Genomic DNA, 16,466 nt, shown 5'->3' with positions numbered 1-16,466 from the left:
GGTTTTGTATCCTCTGTTTGAGCCGGTTTGTACAGTACAGTTGATTTGGCAGAGCTGGGCCATGTCCCTTCAATCTGAATAGTCCTAAAGCCAACAGGATATATCAGGGGATTTAGCTGCTCGGAACCAGTAGAGACAGTGCATTAGGACATGTGTCCAGTGTCTCTGTGTACATCTGTCCAACAATGATAATGTTCAGCACTCAGAGGCAATGACAGAGCCATTTGCAGTCTTCTAAAGACAGAAAGACTTCCTGTAAATCCCCAGGTGCTGCTGAAGTGGGACAGAAACAGGGATTGACACAGAATGAGGAAGAGGGTATTTGCAAACTGCTGACTCATTAGTTTTGCCTTAGGCTTCTCCATCATGAGTTTGGACTTAACCTGTATGTTGTATTATCATAAACAGTGTACTTAAGTAGATTTATTGTTTCACTTCTCTCCATGTTTGATTCCATATCCAGGTAATTTGGGTCCCATCTCACTGTTGTATAAGAATTTGAATTAAAAAGTAGGTCAGAGTACACCCCCAAAGCAGATCCGCTCAGATCAACTCCTCATTCAACTTTCTTTTTCTCCTCACCAGCTTTCCTTTTCTAACCTTTGAAGGAATGTCAACGCTCTGGTTTCTCATTCATTCACAGAAAGCATCACTTTTCTTCACAGTTCAGTGTATGTTTATACCCTTCTCATATCGGGCAGTTCTTTAATATGCCTTTTATGTTTTTTTAAGTTTCTGTTTGAATATAATTTGGTTAGAAGGTGAGGCAAGTTTTAGTTAAACATTGGCACAATGAGTCACATCACAAAAGCCGTCAAGCTTGTCTCTGTATCTGTCGTCACAGAAATGTATTCAGGGTGGTTTACTCAGTGATGTGTTCCCATAAACCTGCACTGTGGTATGTGATGTGTTTGCCACATACATCTCTTCACACAAGTGCTGCTTTATTCGAATGATTTAAAGGCCTGTTGAAAATGCTAATAACATTTGTTGTTTTATTGCATATGTATGGCTGTAACTGCAAAAACAATTTAAATAAGATGATGTCTTTTAAGAATTTTGCATATTATTTGCGTAGTTAAAGACTGTGACAGATTATTGTCTGAAAATGTATGGTTAAACAGCCAAGGTTTGTTTTCGAGAGCATGCAAACATAAAAACACCTGGCAAAGTCTTCAGTACATGTGAGCCATTTTTTTTAAGCAACACCAAAACTTTGTTGCACTTTCTGTTACGTCACCATTGGTGATATTTTGTAGGCTGATCATGCAAACGGTGAGTTTGTAAGTTAAACATTAAGAAAAGAAGGAATTCATTTGAACCATGAATAATACTATATTTAAAGAGCTGAAGCAGAAAATATGTGTGTACATTGTGTTAAGTTACTTATTTGTCCTTGGCTGTCTTTGTACCAGGTTTGGATAATTATATATCAGCTTCTTGTATCTAACTAGAATAAGACTGTATATCAGTGGATACTCTTTACATGTGCTGGTCGGCCAAGCCATATGTTTAGATAAAGCCCCGAATATGTTAAAGCACCTAAAGTAATTGAAGCAAAGCTGACGTGTATGAGAGTCCTGTCGTTGTTCTAGAGGTTAGTCATAAAAATGACTTTTGTACTTGCCAGTATAGGGGGCTGTATGCTTTTTTTTTTTATGTCAGCAGATCTCACATGACAAAAACATGTGTTTTTTTGCTTGTTTCGTCAGCCTGTGTTGGTCAACAGTTAGTTTACTCATTGATAAATACATTATTCTAATGAGGCATAAAAAGTGATATACACACACTCAAAAAAGAGAGCAATATTAGTACACATGTAAAAAACACACTGATTACTGCATCTATAGGGACCTCACAGTGTCCTTGGCTGTCTTACATAACCTCATGACAGTGAGTGAAGTATGTGGAAGTTGGCTTGTGTGTGTTTGAGTGATCAAGAGTTTGTGTGGGGGGGGGGGGGGAGCAGACATCTGAAACCCAGCATAGTTTGAAGCTATGGATCTAAGTTTAGCAAGGAGCTTACGTTAGACTGTGGTTCATATTTACTCCTTAGTATCAGTTTACCCTTTCTGACTTTGTGACTTCTTATAGCCCTTTCGGGGAAAGCGTATATTATGAGGTGTTAATGCTTTTAGGAACATTCCCACATTTCATCATCAGCAAAATGGCAGCGATTAATGTCATGTCTTGGTACATGTCATAAATCCATCATAGAATTAATCCTCTTCATAGAATTTTTAGTTACTGCACTAGAGCCTTCTGACAACATGGCATATTTCAGAGATGCTCATAAGTCTTATATTAAAACCTGCAGATAAATGTGGAAAACGACAAAGAAATAATTTCAAGAATAAGATTTGCTTATAACTTTCATGGCGTATACATCATGGCTCTCATAAGGTCTTAGCCTTATGTTTTTGTCATCTTTTATCTTATCACTCAATCGCCTCCAAATGAACAGAACATAGATAGAGGCTGGGTGAGTGACAGCACACTGATTTGTACAGATGGTAGTCTGCTCATCCTGCTCCTCCTGCCTGCCAGGCTGACAGGGTGTTAACACGAGTGTCCATGTGTCCTCTCTGTCCTGACATTGATATTTGACCACTTGTAGGGAACTCCAGTTTGCTGTGCCTTTGTGTCTTCCAGTATGACAGCAACTGATGCAAGGTGTTGTCATGCTCCAGGTTTCAGCTTTTTGGTATTTCCATTCAGGAATTCTAGTTTAAACTAATGCTCAATGGACATGTCTATCACTTTAACTCAATTTGTGTTTAGGAAGTTAGACTAATGGCTCCAAAGCAGTTTCCTGACTTGATGTAGTTTGTAGCTTAGTCATAGCAGAGGGAACATGTTTAGGCAGACCTCTTGTTACATTCTTCACTTTATTTCAACACCGATAAGGTAACTGCAGTGGAGCTGTCCCTGTTTTGCCTGACCGCATCTTGATCTGCCTTCTATTAGCTCCATCTTTTGGTTTCCTAACAACAAAAACTATCCTTATTTACACCAGTGTGATCAGTCTGTTCTGCTGCTGAGATCTGACTCTCATATGATATTTTTTTCCAAGGACAGTATGCTCAAACTGTTGCATACAAAAGCAGCACCCCTCTATACTTCTTGCAGGCTCCTAGTTGTCTGGCAGAGATAATGTAGGTTAATCTGTGCTCCAGGCCCTGCTGGCCTTGAACACACTGCAGGTTGAGAGCAACTATGGTTTCCTGCCATTCTGTGCTGTACATGAGTGGAACTAATTTGCATGTAGTTGAATGTAATTTAGAAGGTAGCAAACCATGCACTTAAGGTGCAAGATGTGGATAGTGAAATATATAGCTCACACTGGGCTGTGTTCACCTAGACTGCAGCAATATCCTAAACCCTGCTAAAGCTGTGGAGCAGAAAGGTGAACCAGTGGGACAGGGGGGTAGAAAATATTAAATCCAGCAGAATCCAGTTTGCCTTTGCTGGCTGTTTGCACTTGTCTATTCACTCTCCTGCTCTTTGCCTCTCCCTCTTTTCCTTTCGTTTTTGCTCATCCCTTTGCCTCCTAGCCTTTGCTCTTCCACTCAGAGCCCTCTTACGCTCAAAGCTTTCATTGCCTGTCCAAAGACCTTTTGTCAGTTGCTCTCAGCCTGAGGGAAGGAAGTGCTCTCACTGTTGAGGATGTGATGTAGTTGAAGTGAAAGGCATTATTTGATTATAAGACACGGCTGTGTTGATGCTGAGTCTTTCATCTTTGTTTCGGTGTAATTATTTGCAGCAAGTTTCATGATGTTGTGTAACTGCTTTGCTAACAGCTGTTCCCCTGTTTGTGTTTCAGGTACCCCAGTCAATATGTGTATTGTTCAGAGCAGAGCTTGTCTGGTCCAGGTCAGTCTGCCCAGGACAAAGACCCTGATAGCCACGAGCCGGAGCAGGACTCCACACAAAACAAGGTGTGTTTAAGTTTTGCACTTTTACTTGTCTTAGTCAAGTCAAGCATTTCTTTTGATGACCGGTTTTAACACACAGTTGTTTGGTTAATTTCACACCCTGTTAACACCATCTTGTTGATAAATTCCAAACACACTAACTACAAATAATTTTGTCAAGCTCACAACAGAAATAAATTAAATATTCAGCACAGTTAACATTGCTGCATCAGCTGTGGGATGGTGTGATATATTATTAGACTCACTGCTCAGGGTGAAATGTATGAGTTAGCAGAATACAAGTAGGGTAGTGGTGGGAGGTGGGTCGTACACCTTAGTGACCTACTAACCCCTGATGAAAAGTAGGAGGCATGGAGAGGGAATGAGTCGCTATAGCAGCGATCAGGAAGGTCCTGGATTCTGGAGCCCGAGATGGTGAGAAGAAGAGGGTATTAGGCAAATGTTTGTAATTCCTAGCATGGTGAAATTTATTGACAATGATTTCACCTTTACATCTGATGAGAATAATTGAAATTTTATCTGCAGCCTCACAAAAAATGATTAGATAAATAAGGTAAATGGAAAGGTACACGTTGTCAGGAACATTGACTTCTCTGTAGCATGAGTCACAGAGGTTGTGATGCCCTGTGGGGTCAGAGTTCAGAGTCTACACAGCTTTTGTAATTATCAGTTTTTCTGTAGCCTCTGTGACTAAATAATGGCCCAGACTAATCCATCCAAGTACAAGGACGTCATTCCATTCATTGATCCTGCAGGCCTGAAGTGGGCTGCTGCTGGGCTCGGTTAAATATTAAATACCCATGGTTCTTATGAATGGGCCTCAAAGTTGTGCCTGTGAGTTTATGTGTGACTGAGTTTTAGAATGAATGATAATTTGGTGTGGTGTGTGTGGTATGCGTTTGTGTGCAGGGGAAAAAAAAAGAAGAATCATTGTTTAGGATCCAGCAACAACCAAGCCTGCCAGGGTGGTTCAGCAGGCCTGGCAGTCTGTCACTGGCCTTATAACACAGCCTTTGTCCATAGACAAAAGGCTTTTCACATCCTGCGGTGCAATTTTACATCTAACATTTTTACATAAAAGGAACCTGATTAAAATAAACAGAAACAAAAAACTTGAGGAGGTATTGTTATCAACACTTATACTGCAATTGTTTGGTTTTTGTGTAAAAGGTGGTGTAAATGATGTTTCTTCTTTTGCAGGTGGTGGAAGAATGGACGACACACACATCATACGATATGGGATTAGAGACAGAGAGAGCAGCACAAGAGAAGCTAGCAAAACACAACATATACCATGAACAGGTCAGAACATACATTTTAAATTGAACTCAGTGTGCACATCTGCTTAAATTGATTAATTTTCAGACTTTGGCCTGACAGTGATCACAGACAGGCTTTTATTATTACTAATGAATGCATTACTAAACTGCACACTAACTAAGGAATACCATTTATTAAGATTTCATCTTATGAATGGGACAATGCACATAAGCCTCAATGTTAAACTGTAGTCACGCGTAAACACAGTAAATAACACATGTATATGTGTGTCTTTGTTTTCTCTGCCCAGACTGTGAATCCTCAGGAAGCTGAGGCGAAGGAAACAAAGCCAGACCCAGAGTCTGATACTGTACCTGTTGCTCCTGAGCCAGAGCCTTCCCCAGACCCCCAGCCAGACTTAGACCTACAGACACACACCCAGGATCAAGACCAGGAAGCCTCGTTGCTCCCAACTCCAGAACCAGTTCCAGCACAGGGACAAATCTCCACAGAAGCCCTGGTCCAGGCCCCAGCAGAAACCCCTAGTGATGCCCATCCTGCATATTCCAGCCAGGACTCAGTCCCAGCCACATCTGCAGATGAAGTTGAACACACACCTACCTCACAGAGTGCTGGCCTGACCCACACAGGGTAAGCTCAGATTCACTTCATCATTCCAGAGACTTGCTCTCTGTCATTTGAAGTTGGCTATAACCACAGAGCAGTCACATTGGAGAACTGAAATTATTGCCTTATAAATAAGATAAACTGCATGTTCCTCTTATAATGGTTAAAGCCAATTTCAGATCTCCCAATGCTGTATTGACATGTCAGACCCTGTACATTTCTTTTGTATTTTGTTTGCTTAACTTTTGTTCCTCTCAGTTGTTGTTTGTTTTTAGTTATTTTGTCATATAATTTAATCATGAAATGACTGATCACAAGGAAGCTCGAAGGAGGAGGTTTAAAACCTGGACATTTGACTTTGATGGAGCCAGTGGCTGACATTGTCAAGTACCATGGAACTGCTTGTGTGCAGTAAATTTATTCTCAAAGAACTTTTAAAAACTGAAGTTCATGCACACTGTGGAAAATCACCTGACCAAGATATTGACCAAGATAACTGAGATATGGATTGAACCTTCAAGAAGAATATACCGTGTGGATTTTTGGTATTCAGCATTTTTCCCCAAAGCGGCTGTGAGGAGCAGGACATTTTCAGGACATGCCCATCAACTTCCCCTCGAAAGCAACCTCTCCCCTCTCTCTATCTCCTTCTCTCTCTTCATATTCTTCCTCCTCTCTCTCTCCCTGATCTCTTTAGCTCTGTATTTATCTCCCCCTTCATTGTCTCCACCCCTACCTCTCCCCTGACTCTACCCTCCCCAGTGTACGGAGGTGTGGTAAACGCCATGTCCTTTCTTTCCCTCAGTGCAGAGCGGGTTGCCAGTGCAGGAGTTGAACTCCCAGTAGACAGCTTTGTCTTTGCTGAGCACTCTGATTCACAGTGCAAGGTCATTCCCCCCGAACTGGCAACCTGTGAAAACTCCCCTTTTGGCAGCCCTCTCCTCAGGTGAGTTTCTAACCACCAGAAGCCAATCAAAGCACAGAGGCAGGTAATCCAGGTACAAGCTACACCTCTCTGCTGTGCGCAACCGTCGACCGCTGGCCTTGCTCTTCACTTACCTCTGCTTTTTTTTATTTTTAATTTCACTTTTCCATTGTTTTGCCTGACCCAGCCAAGGGCTGTCAAAACTGTCATGTTTGCTTGTTTTTTGCAGTATGCATCCAGCATCGCTGTGCACTTATTTGTGTTCTTCATCCTTCTTTATCCTTATTCCTCCCCTCACCCCTCAAACTTCTCCTCCTTGTCCACCTCATTGGTCCCTGTGTCTATAATGTAGTTTGGATGAGGCTGACCAAGAGAACCAGCGATCAGACCTGGTGCACAGTTCTGATCCAGAAGCAGATGTTCAGTCCAGTCCAGGCCCGGTGGAGCAGGAACAGCAGCAGCAGCAGGAGCTGGGGGATGGGCAGTCTGATCTGGACAATCAGGGCAATGCCTCTGAGCACCACCAAGAGCAGCAGGTCAGCAGCTTTTCCAGTGCATCCTCTATGTGTTTTTAAGCTAATTTAACAAATATTAAAAGAAAAAACATCAATCTTGCATTTAAAAAGCAGAAATGTAATGAGGACTCATTTTTGGAGACAGTGCAAAGCTGCACGTGTCATGATGGAAAATTTGGACAGGTGGTGTAAAAACACAGCACAGTGGGCGCACATGTTTCAGATGACAGTTTTGGAACAGCTGCCACAGCCAAACACAAACACTCGACAGGGATGAAAGTATGATTAGTGGCCTAAAGATGCTGTGGGTCAGTCCATCTGTCCACAGTGACTTCCACACATCCTTGCAACTGCTGGCTACCTAGCCTTGAACCTTATGAATATTCAGTGTGCACATCTGCTTTAGAAGAGGGCAGACTTTAAGAGGGTGCCTGAGTCAGTTTTATTGTGTTGTGTTGTTTTTACATGGGATGTTTACAGGGGAAAGTACTTATTTCCTGGGGCACATGTTTTCATTGTGTATTAGTACATTGTTTTGCTCATTTGGAGCTAAGAATCTGATGACTAATCTGTATGCTAACACTGACTCTTGTCGAACTGTTGGGGTGTTTACATAAGAGGCTGTCTGAGTCGGCAGATTTTTCAGATCAGGCCCTCTTGTGAGGACCGAAAGGGCGGTTATATAATCTGTTAAAGTATTATTCACAGCTCATTGAATCTCAATGCATTAAGTGGCCAAAGGCTAGCTGACTATCATGGCTTGTGGATGAGAGTCTGATAATTGTTCTACCACACACTATGCTTGCATGCAATGCAACTGCAAAGTATTCACTGCAGAGATGTAATACTGTGTATACCTCTGTCTGGTTGGATTTCAGACAGGGGAGGCTAACACTGCCAGAGAGACAGATCCTTCTGTGCCCAGTAAAGAGGACATACCCACCTTCGATGAGTGGAAGAAGCAAGTCATGGAGGTGGAAAAAGAGAAAAGTAAGTGCATGCATAATTAAAACATTTAGATGCACATGCATGGATGGAAAAGAACACATGACGGCAACAAATAGGATTGCCCCATTACGTTGTGTTTTAAGCGTGGGTGTTGCAAAGCTGCATAACTAAACAATAGCTTGATGATGTTAATGTCTGTGACACAGAGACAGGATTAGTTTGCAGCATTGCGTCCCTGCAGACCAAGGAAACGTCACGTGTCTGTTTAAATCTACTTCTCTTATTTTTGTCCTACATACTGCCAGTTTCTGGGCATTGTTTTTTTCCTGTTACTTCCTTCCTAGTGTCCTCATCCTGTCTTTCAATTTCCACATCTCTTTCTTCTCTGTCTATAGCTGTGCATGCCATGTGCTGTGGTCAGTAGAGTGTCTGTTTTTTGTGTGTGTATTGCATAACCTTTCTGCTTGTTCCTCCTGAGCAACACTGTTTAGTTCCACTGACTGTAATGGGCCTAATGGAATACTCCCTCTCTCAAGGTCAGTCTCTCCATACTTCAACCAGCGGCAGCCCCCATCCAGTGAAGAAAGTCCAGAAAAACTTCAAGAATAACTACGCTTCTGTGGAGTGTGGTGCCAAGATACTCTCTGCCAACAATGAGGCCAAGGTTAAACATCACTCCCATCCCCTGTGGCCTACACAAAAGCGCACATACTCACACCCACACAAAACTGATGTCATGCCGTTACATTGTGTTAGCATATAGATAATTTTTTTTTAACCTGGTACATAAAGTGAATGCATCAAGGAGGACCAGTGTCTCAGTCCTAAGAGTTTCTGTTAGCAAAAATGATTTAAAGTTTTCTTATTGATTGTTTTTGTTATTGTATATTTAGCTCTCTGTATATACATAGAGGAAGGCTCCCTGGCACCGTGTTTCTATGGTAGCCCAGCAGGGACATTTGATTACAATCTCATTGCTAAATGTCACAAATTCCTACACAGCATAAACTAGTATCACTAAGTGATAATGATATTCGTTGGATGCTGATTCCCTCTTCCCTTTTCTTCAGAGCACGTCAGCTATTCTCATGGAGAATATGGACCTTTACATGCTAAATCCATGCAGCACCAAAATCTGGTAGGTGCACTAACAAACACAAAAACAGTCATCACGTGTGACATAGATTGAGTTTATGTGATCTTTTAATAAACCTGCTGTGTTTACCCCTCCAGGTTTGTGATAGAGCTCTGTGAGCCTATCCAAGTCAAGCAGCTGGACATAGCTAACTTTGAGCTGTTCTCATCCACACCTAAAGACTTTCTGGTTTCCATCAGTGACAGGTAAACACGTTGTTCCTTTAAAATCAGCGTGTTATTACAAAACCAAAGCCTGAATTAGGCTTATCTGCAGTATGCATAGGCCTTCAGGTGAATTTCCAGCATTCACTCCTTATGTGACAGTAAAATGCCATCAGTACTGTTGTTAGCTCACTGCTTTTTTTCTGCGTGAAGATTTTTACTGCTCATTTTCATTCTTAAGGTCATTGTTGGTTTGTCAGGTCCCTACACAGCTGTGTGTAATTTAATTCCTGTCCACACTTCTAGCACAGCTATAAATCATCCTCTTCCTCCAGCATTATCACTTCTAACTTTAGTGCAGTCTGAATTGGAGTTGTTTCACCTTTAGAATTTATTTCCAGCATCATCTTGCCTCACGTATCGTAAATAAATTTGTGGCCTTCACATCTTTTTTTTCTGTCTCTGTTTGCAGATATCCCACCAACAAGTGGGTAAAGCTGGGTACTTTCCATGCCCGTGATGAGCGGATAGTCCAGAGCTTTCCACTGGATGAACAGCTTTACGCAAAATATGTCAAGGTATTCCTTTTTTCTAGCAGCTAGTGATGTTACAATTAACAGTAATTTCATTCATGCTCATTACAGACACACAGACACATGTATGTATGTGTTTTAGCTCTGCTTAATGCTCCAGGGACCTTCTTATGACTGCATGCTAATTTAAGTATGTCATAGTGACTGCCTGTAAACCCTCCCATGAATGGATAAAGACTGTGAGGGTGTGACACAGGCTCATTTGTGAGAAAAGGTCAATACACATTAGCATAGGGCATATGTTATTACATGTTATATGTTATTCATGGATTCTTTTTTTCACACATAAAATGTTGCCACACTCTGACTGACTCGTGTGGGTAATAACACTTTTTAAGCCTCAGTTATTGTCAGTCATTCATGGGTTTTCAGACATTTGTTCATACTACAAAGCTGGCTTGTGTTGATTTGAATGTGTGTGTCGATGTGATAACTTGAAAGTCTCTGTGCTATTCTGTGCTGTCTCTTTCCTCAGTGTCGCTTGCTAAGTATTATACACCGTAGACATGTTAAACAGTTGAGTGAGGCTTGGATAATTGTACTCTTTGTGTGATGAGTGTGGGTGTTATGAGTGGGAGCTCACTGTGATTCATGTGCTGACACAGTAATGTTTATTACATAAACGGTCACCACTCTTCTTAAAACTCCATGTTTGTCTGTTCCTCTGTCTTGCTTATGCAACTTTTAACCACTTTTTAGCAACTTTTAACAGCTTTTTAATAACATCTTTTTAGCTTTATCTTGTCTGCACTGTTGCAGAACATTGATCCATTGTGTCTTTTAAAACAGCTGAACTGTACGCAGATTCTTGACTTGCTTGTAGCTTGAATCCGTCTTTACTGATTTCTGTTTCTCTCTCTCTCTCCTCCTGTCCCTCTTCCTGCTCTTCCTGTCGCATCAGATGTTCATCAAGTACATTAAGGTTAGCACTCTTCTCTCTCTGTCAGATGTTTTGATGCGCTTGTAAAACACACACACACACACACACACACACACACTCCTGTTATGGGTATACACTATAATGGGTGAGCTTCAGGTGGCCAGTTTAATGCATGACATGCACACAGACTGTACTGTAAAAAGCTTGGCAGGTTATAGTGTGTAATTGGTGGATTATGGGTTTGGGGAGAGGGCATATGTAGATTATTTGGGGGTTTATGTTGTTAATTAATTTTTAGGCGATACTCAGTTTAACAGTTGGTCTGTTTTCCCTGCAGGTTGAACTCCTCTCTCATTTTGGATCTGAACACTTCTGTCCCCTCAGTCTCATCAGGTAAAGTAAAAAAAAAAGCGGAATCCTATTATTAATCTTATTAAATATTAGAATATCAATGCATTGAAGTTAATATTTCCCAAAGTCATTTGATTGACTTTACACAGTGAAAATGTCATTTTGTTATCTTGAATAATGACTAGTGTCTTGGTTCACACTAGACTGTACTCTGCTGAAGCTTGAAAGATTCATTACTGTAATATTCTGGAGGACATTCAACACCCATACAAATGGTTTTTGGCTTTAAAAACACATCATACATAATTTAGTATGGACGATCTTTCCCGCACGTAAAATGATCACTGCTAATTGTGCCGCAATTTGTAGGTAATCGGAAGCTCCACTTAGACCTCCAGTCCTACTGCAGCCAACTTCTTTGGCTTCTTAAATTTTCTATTGTTTGTCAGATTACAAGTGACAACCTGCGCCTCAGTTGTTAGTAGGTTAAGTGCACTCCTATCAGGTCTGTTTGTTTGCAAACAAAAGCATACTGATGTGCACTTTTTGTTGTGCACATAGATGCACAAATTTGTGTATGTTCAGGATAATCTACTAACATAACTACAATCCAATCTTGTACTCGGTTAGCTGCATAAAATAACAAATAAAAGACTGGATTTGGATTTATAACATTTGTGTAATTGACAATTTAAGACAATCTCTGATTCTTGCCTTTTGGAGTAATTGCTCTATTTATACTTAAACATGTGTAGACACATGTTTGTCCTTGGGGTCACCAGGGACACGTTCTGCTGGTGGGGGTTAAATGGGCAGCAGAAATGTCCTACAGATTGTCTACAGTAAAAACTCTAAAGGTCTTTTTCCTGTAGGTATGTTTGTGTAATGCAGTTTGTGTGTGTGTGTGTGTGTTGTCCAGGGTGTTTGGTACCAGCATGGTGGAGGAGTATGAGGAGATTGCAGATTCCCAGTACCCCTCAGAGAGACTGGAGTACTTGGATGAAGACTATGGTAATGTCCAATGTTAATTGTTTTATTATTATGTTGTTCAGCTATAAAACATGAATGCATTTTTAATATGAACAATTGAGCACCCTCACTTTAAATCATCTGACCACAAATGAGAGCATAATAACTTGTCTTGTGTAACAAATCAGTTAAGGAATACATTTGTACCAAAACCAACCATTTACACTGACTGCTGCACTTTGCTTCATCAGGTGTTTTATTTGTAACATTTTTTTTCTGTGTGTTTGTTATGTAGACTACCCTCCCGGCTACCAACCATCAGAGGACAAGGCCTCTAAAAACCTGCTTGGGTCAGCAACAAGTATGTATATACACACACACATTCTTATGCAGGTACATTGCTGTGCAAGTTATAGAAATGTACAGCATCGGTGTGCATACTTTAGAGACTTCAGACTAAATTGTAAGGTCAACCACAGTATGTTAAAGTAGAATATGTTTCCGTTTCATGCTATTTTAATATAAATGAAGTCAAACTACAAACCAGTTATATACTGCTAGATTAGATTTAGATTCATTTCAAAGTGTCACAGACATGAATAACCCACTTGGTGTCACACATACCCATTTGGCTGGGGTGTTTTTAGCAGGATTGGTTGAACTGTGGATTTTTTTTTCTTCAACCACATGCGCAAATAAAGTGGTGTCCTGCTGCCTCCTGAATTTGCCAAGACGTGGTTTGCTCATGTACTCCATATCATAAACACAAATCTTTAGGCCTCTAACCACAAAATCATCCAAAACAGCAGAAGATAGTTTTAAAAAAAGTGGCAAAGCCTGGAGGAAAATGTGGAAAAGAGAGTTCATGACAGAAATGTAAGAGGGGGAAACTGAAGCAGAACAGCGTCATCACTGAGGGTCATTGGGGGAAAAAGGAGAAACAGTGCAGAGCCTGTAGTTCTTCATGTGTTTTGGCTTAAAGCGGCTCCTGTCAGAGACCTTTGCATAATAAATGTTTTGTGTGTGCCTGTTCCTTCCCTTCAGATGCTATCCTCAACATGGTAAACAACATTGCTGCTAATGTGCTAGGGGGCAAGCCCGAACTGGAGGGCGGAGCAGAAACGGGAGGTAATCATCCTCAAAACACAACTCACTCCTCTTTTAAATGTCTGCTTTCCTGGTATTTCCACAGACATCCTACAGCACACCTTCAAGCATGCTATGGTGTCAGGCACTTATTTTATACAATGTTCGAAAGATAATTATACATACATAGATTCTGCCTCTGCGATCCATCCAGCCATTTGTTGATTCATCACAGTACGCATTAAAAGTCATTATTACCATAACTATATATAAACATATTACCATAGGCAGGGATAAACTAGAACTTTTTTTTATATAAAAATAGACTAGATGTCTAGTGCAACTGCTTACAAACCACAGCTGACTCATTCTGATTTCCTGTTTGTGTTAAACATAGCATTTTCACTTATCAGCTGATATATTTACATTGCTAAACTAATGTTTGCAGGACTTAGCTAAACATCTAGTTGGTTAATAAACATTTAGTTAATAAATTATATAATCCATTATAATATTATAATAGATTATATCCATGTCAGTGTCAACAAAACCCTTTTATGTTGAGCCCGAGGTGGCCACTGCAAATGCCAGTAAACAAAAAATGCAAGAAAAATGCAATAAAAACAACTCGGCTTTCTACATGTAGTTCAGCTTCCTCTGCAGACTCAGTATTGGTATGTCAAACAAAAATAATCAAATGTTTTTATATATTTTAAAGTTAAACTGAAATTCATGCTGCTGCATTTTTGCTACCCTTTTCTCCCTCTCTCATTCACTTCCTAACCACCGGCCAGTCTTGTCTTCCCACATATTGTTTGGATTAACTGCCTGGAAATCTGGGTCACTTTATTCTCTTTCTCTAAAGTGCTAACATATGCATTGCCTGAATGTTCACGTTGTATATATGTGTTGAGAGAGCCAGATGTTTGTTTGGCTGTCGGTGGGGGGTCTCCTGCAGCGTTTCAGCAGAACTTTGGCTATCTGTGTTTTTCTCCTTGGCCAAGAGCTCAGCTAAATTTTGACTGAGGGGTGGGGCGGTGACGTCCAGCCTGCTCGTAGTTTTGTTTACCACACGGAGAGCTCTCACTCTGGTTTTCCTCGGCAGCTCTGAAGGTTTTACAAAGTTCTTTATATCATATATTTTAGTGCTCTCCAGCCCTGCAACCCTTTAGGAAAGCAAAAAAGTTCACAAATTCAACTTAGAAACTGTCTCTGTTACAGCTGGCTCTATGGAAATGTGCACCCACAGAGTAAGAAATAGGCTGTAGCAGAGGAATCAGTTCTAACTGGACCAAACCGGTTCACAGAATTCCCCTATTTGCCAAACATGGGCGTTCAGCCACACTGTGCCTTCTACAGCTGCACAGTATGTTACTGCTGGGGTATGTGCTTCTGTCTAGTTGCAACAATCTTATTGTATGTTTGTTAATTGTTGTATATTTTTCAGGTAACACAACAACAGAAGAAAAGGAAGAGAAGGCGAGGACAGATGATAAACCTAAACCAGCTGAATCCCCACCAGACTCTGCAGTGTAAGAACAAAAAAGAAAGATAAATATTCTATTTATGCATCATGGAAATTATGATTATGATGTCAATGCTTTTAATGTTTTGTTTTCTTCTCCAATATGCAACCTATATTTTCCTTCAGGCCGGAGTCTGCAGAGCCAGAAAAATCTGCAACTGACGAGGACTCTCACATTTCCAGTGACTCTTCCACATCCTCTCCCTCATCACCTGACTCCCCTGAGGACAGACAGATTGTCACTCTGGTTGAAGAAGAGGAGGAGGAGGATGAAGAGCCCAGACAGTCGACTGTCACTCTTATGGAGGAGGAAGTAGAGGAGGAAGAAGAGAAGAGCGAGGAAGAGACAAGAAAGGAGCCCGACAGGAACCAGTGGGAGAGCCAGACATACTGTCCTTTCTCCTCCTTGTCTCTGTCCTGCATGGCCACCCTGCCAGAGCTACTCCATCGCTGGTGCTTCGCCAGGCTGGCCAAAGAGAGACTACGCACCCTTAAGAAGAGGCAGCTTAGTGCTCAAACACAGACTGACCCTCCTGTGATCACCCCTGTCCTCACACACTCACCTCCCCAGGTCTCTGTCCCCGTCCCAACACCTCCCCAAGAAGCTCTTCCTCTCACAGAAACAGTTCCTGAACCCAAGGTGCCTTTTAATGGCCACATTGAGGGTACACCTCAAGGTGAGGTACACTCCATTAACACACATCTCAACACCTTTACACCTGATGCACACACTCCGGAGCTCAGCATCCTCTTAGAGCCTAGTAGAACGTCCACCATCCCACCTCACAGTTTCTCAGATATCCACAGCTCCCTGACACGGCCCACCCCCACCCATGAGCAGAAGCTGCTACCTCCAGTTAAAGATGCAGCTCTTGACCCCATCCCAACCCATCCCCTCCAAGATGTTTCAATCCCAGAGACACAGCAGGCCAACAGTGCCACCCCCACCCTTTCTATCAGCTCTCCCTCAGAGCTTCTGTTCTCTGAGACAGCCTCTCCTGGGGTTGTGGTCCCTCCTGTCAAGGAGCAGCCTGTTCAACCTCTTCCTACTGCATCAAGACCTGATGACCTTATTCCTCCTCCTACTGAACTGCCAAAGGTTTTACCACCTACTGAAGCTTCCATAGACACAGTTAAGTCTGGCACAGATAGTGGAGACTCACAGAGACAAAATGTCCCGGCTTCTCAGATCCAAGGTGAGAATGCAGAATCTGTGTCTCAGACAGGAGACACCCATCGGGTTGAAGACACAGTAGAAGAGGAACTTTTAGGCACTAATGGGAATGGGAACGTCCACCGGACAGCTACAGATTTTTATGCAGAGCTGCAGAATGGTGGAGACTATAATGGTGGAGGGGTTAATGGAAACGGTGTGTTAGTGAATGGTGGAGCAGTTCACGGGTCCAGTCAGAAGGAGAGTGTCTTCATGAGGCTTAACAACAGGATCAAAGCCCTGGAGATGAACATGAGTCTGTCCAGCAGATACTTGGAGGAGCTTAGCCAGAGGTGAGATGCTAAACGCTGCTATTACATTTTTTTTTAACATTAGAAGT

The 16,466-nt window shown here is 41.6% G+C and overlaps 1 protein-coding gene across 3 annotated transcripts in view; it reads left to right on the top strand.

The window, feature by feature from the left end:
* Window positions 1-16,466, top strand: part of suco (SUN domain containing ossification factor) — a 30,958-nt gene that overhangs the window by 8,721 nt on the left and 5,771 nt on the right. The window contains exons 2-18 of one of the 3 annotated variants that reach the window (XM_028403143.1): window positions 3,824-3,938; window positions 5,136-5,237; window positions 5,506-5,846; window positions 6,628-6,768; window positions 7,100-7,283; window positions 8,141-8,252; window positions 8,747-8,874; window positions 9,281-9,348; window positions 9,444-9,551; window positions 9,982-10,087; window positions 11,004-11,024; window positions 11,320-11,375; window positions 12,253-12,344; window positions 12,598-12,663; window positions 13,347-13,430; window positions 14,836-14,920; window positions 15,040-16,419. In XM_028403143.1, the coding sequence (XP_028258944.1) occupies window positions 3,824-3,938; window positions 5,136-5,237; window positions 5,506-5,846; window positions 6,628-6,768; window positions 7,100-7,283; window positions 8,141-8,252; window positions 8,747-8,874; window positions 9,281-9,348; window positions 9,444-9,551; window positions 9,982-10,087; window positions 11,004-11,024; window positions 11,320-11,375; window positions 12,253-12,344; window positions 12,598-12,663; window positions 13,347-13,430; window positions 14,836-14,920; window positions 15,040-16,419 (3,189 nt within the window). The remainder of the gene's footprint in view (window positions 1-3,823; window positions 3,939-5,135; window positions 5,238-5,505; window positions 5,847-6,627; window positions 6,769-7,099; window positions 7,284-8,140; window positions 8,253-8,746; window positions 8,875-9,280; window positions 9,349-9,443; window positions 9,552-9,981; window positions 10,088-11,003; window positions 11,025-11,319; window positions 11,376-12,252; window positions 12,345-12,597; window positions 12,664-13,346; window positions 13,431-14,835; window positions 14,921-15,039; window positions 16,420-16,466) is intronic. The other 2 variants (XM_028403145.1, XM_028403144.1) reach the window with 2 other exon arrangements.

Source organism: Parambassis ranga, chromosome 4 (genome assembly GCF_900634625.1).
Source record: "Parambassis ranga chromosome 4, fParRan2.1, whole genome shotgun sequence".
Taxonomy (NCBI): domain Eukaryota; kingdom Metazoa; phylum Chordata; class Actinopteri; family Ambassidae; genus Parambassis; species Parambassis ranga.
Note: the sequence above shows the minus strand (reverse complement) of the source record. Positions and strands in the feature narration are given on the sequence as shown.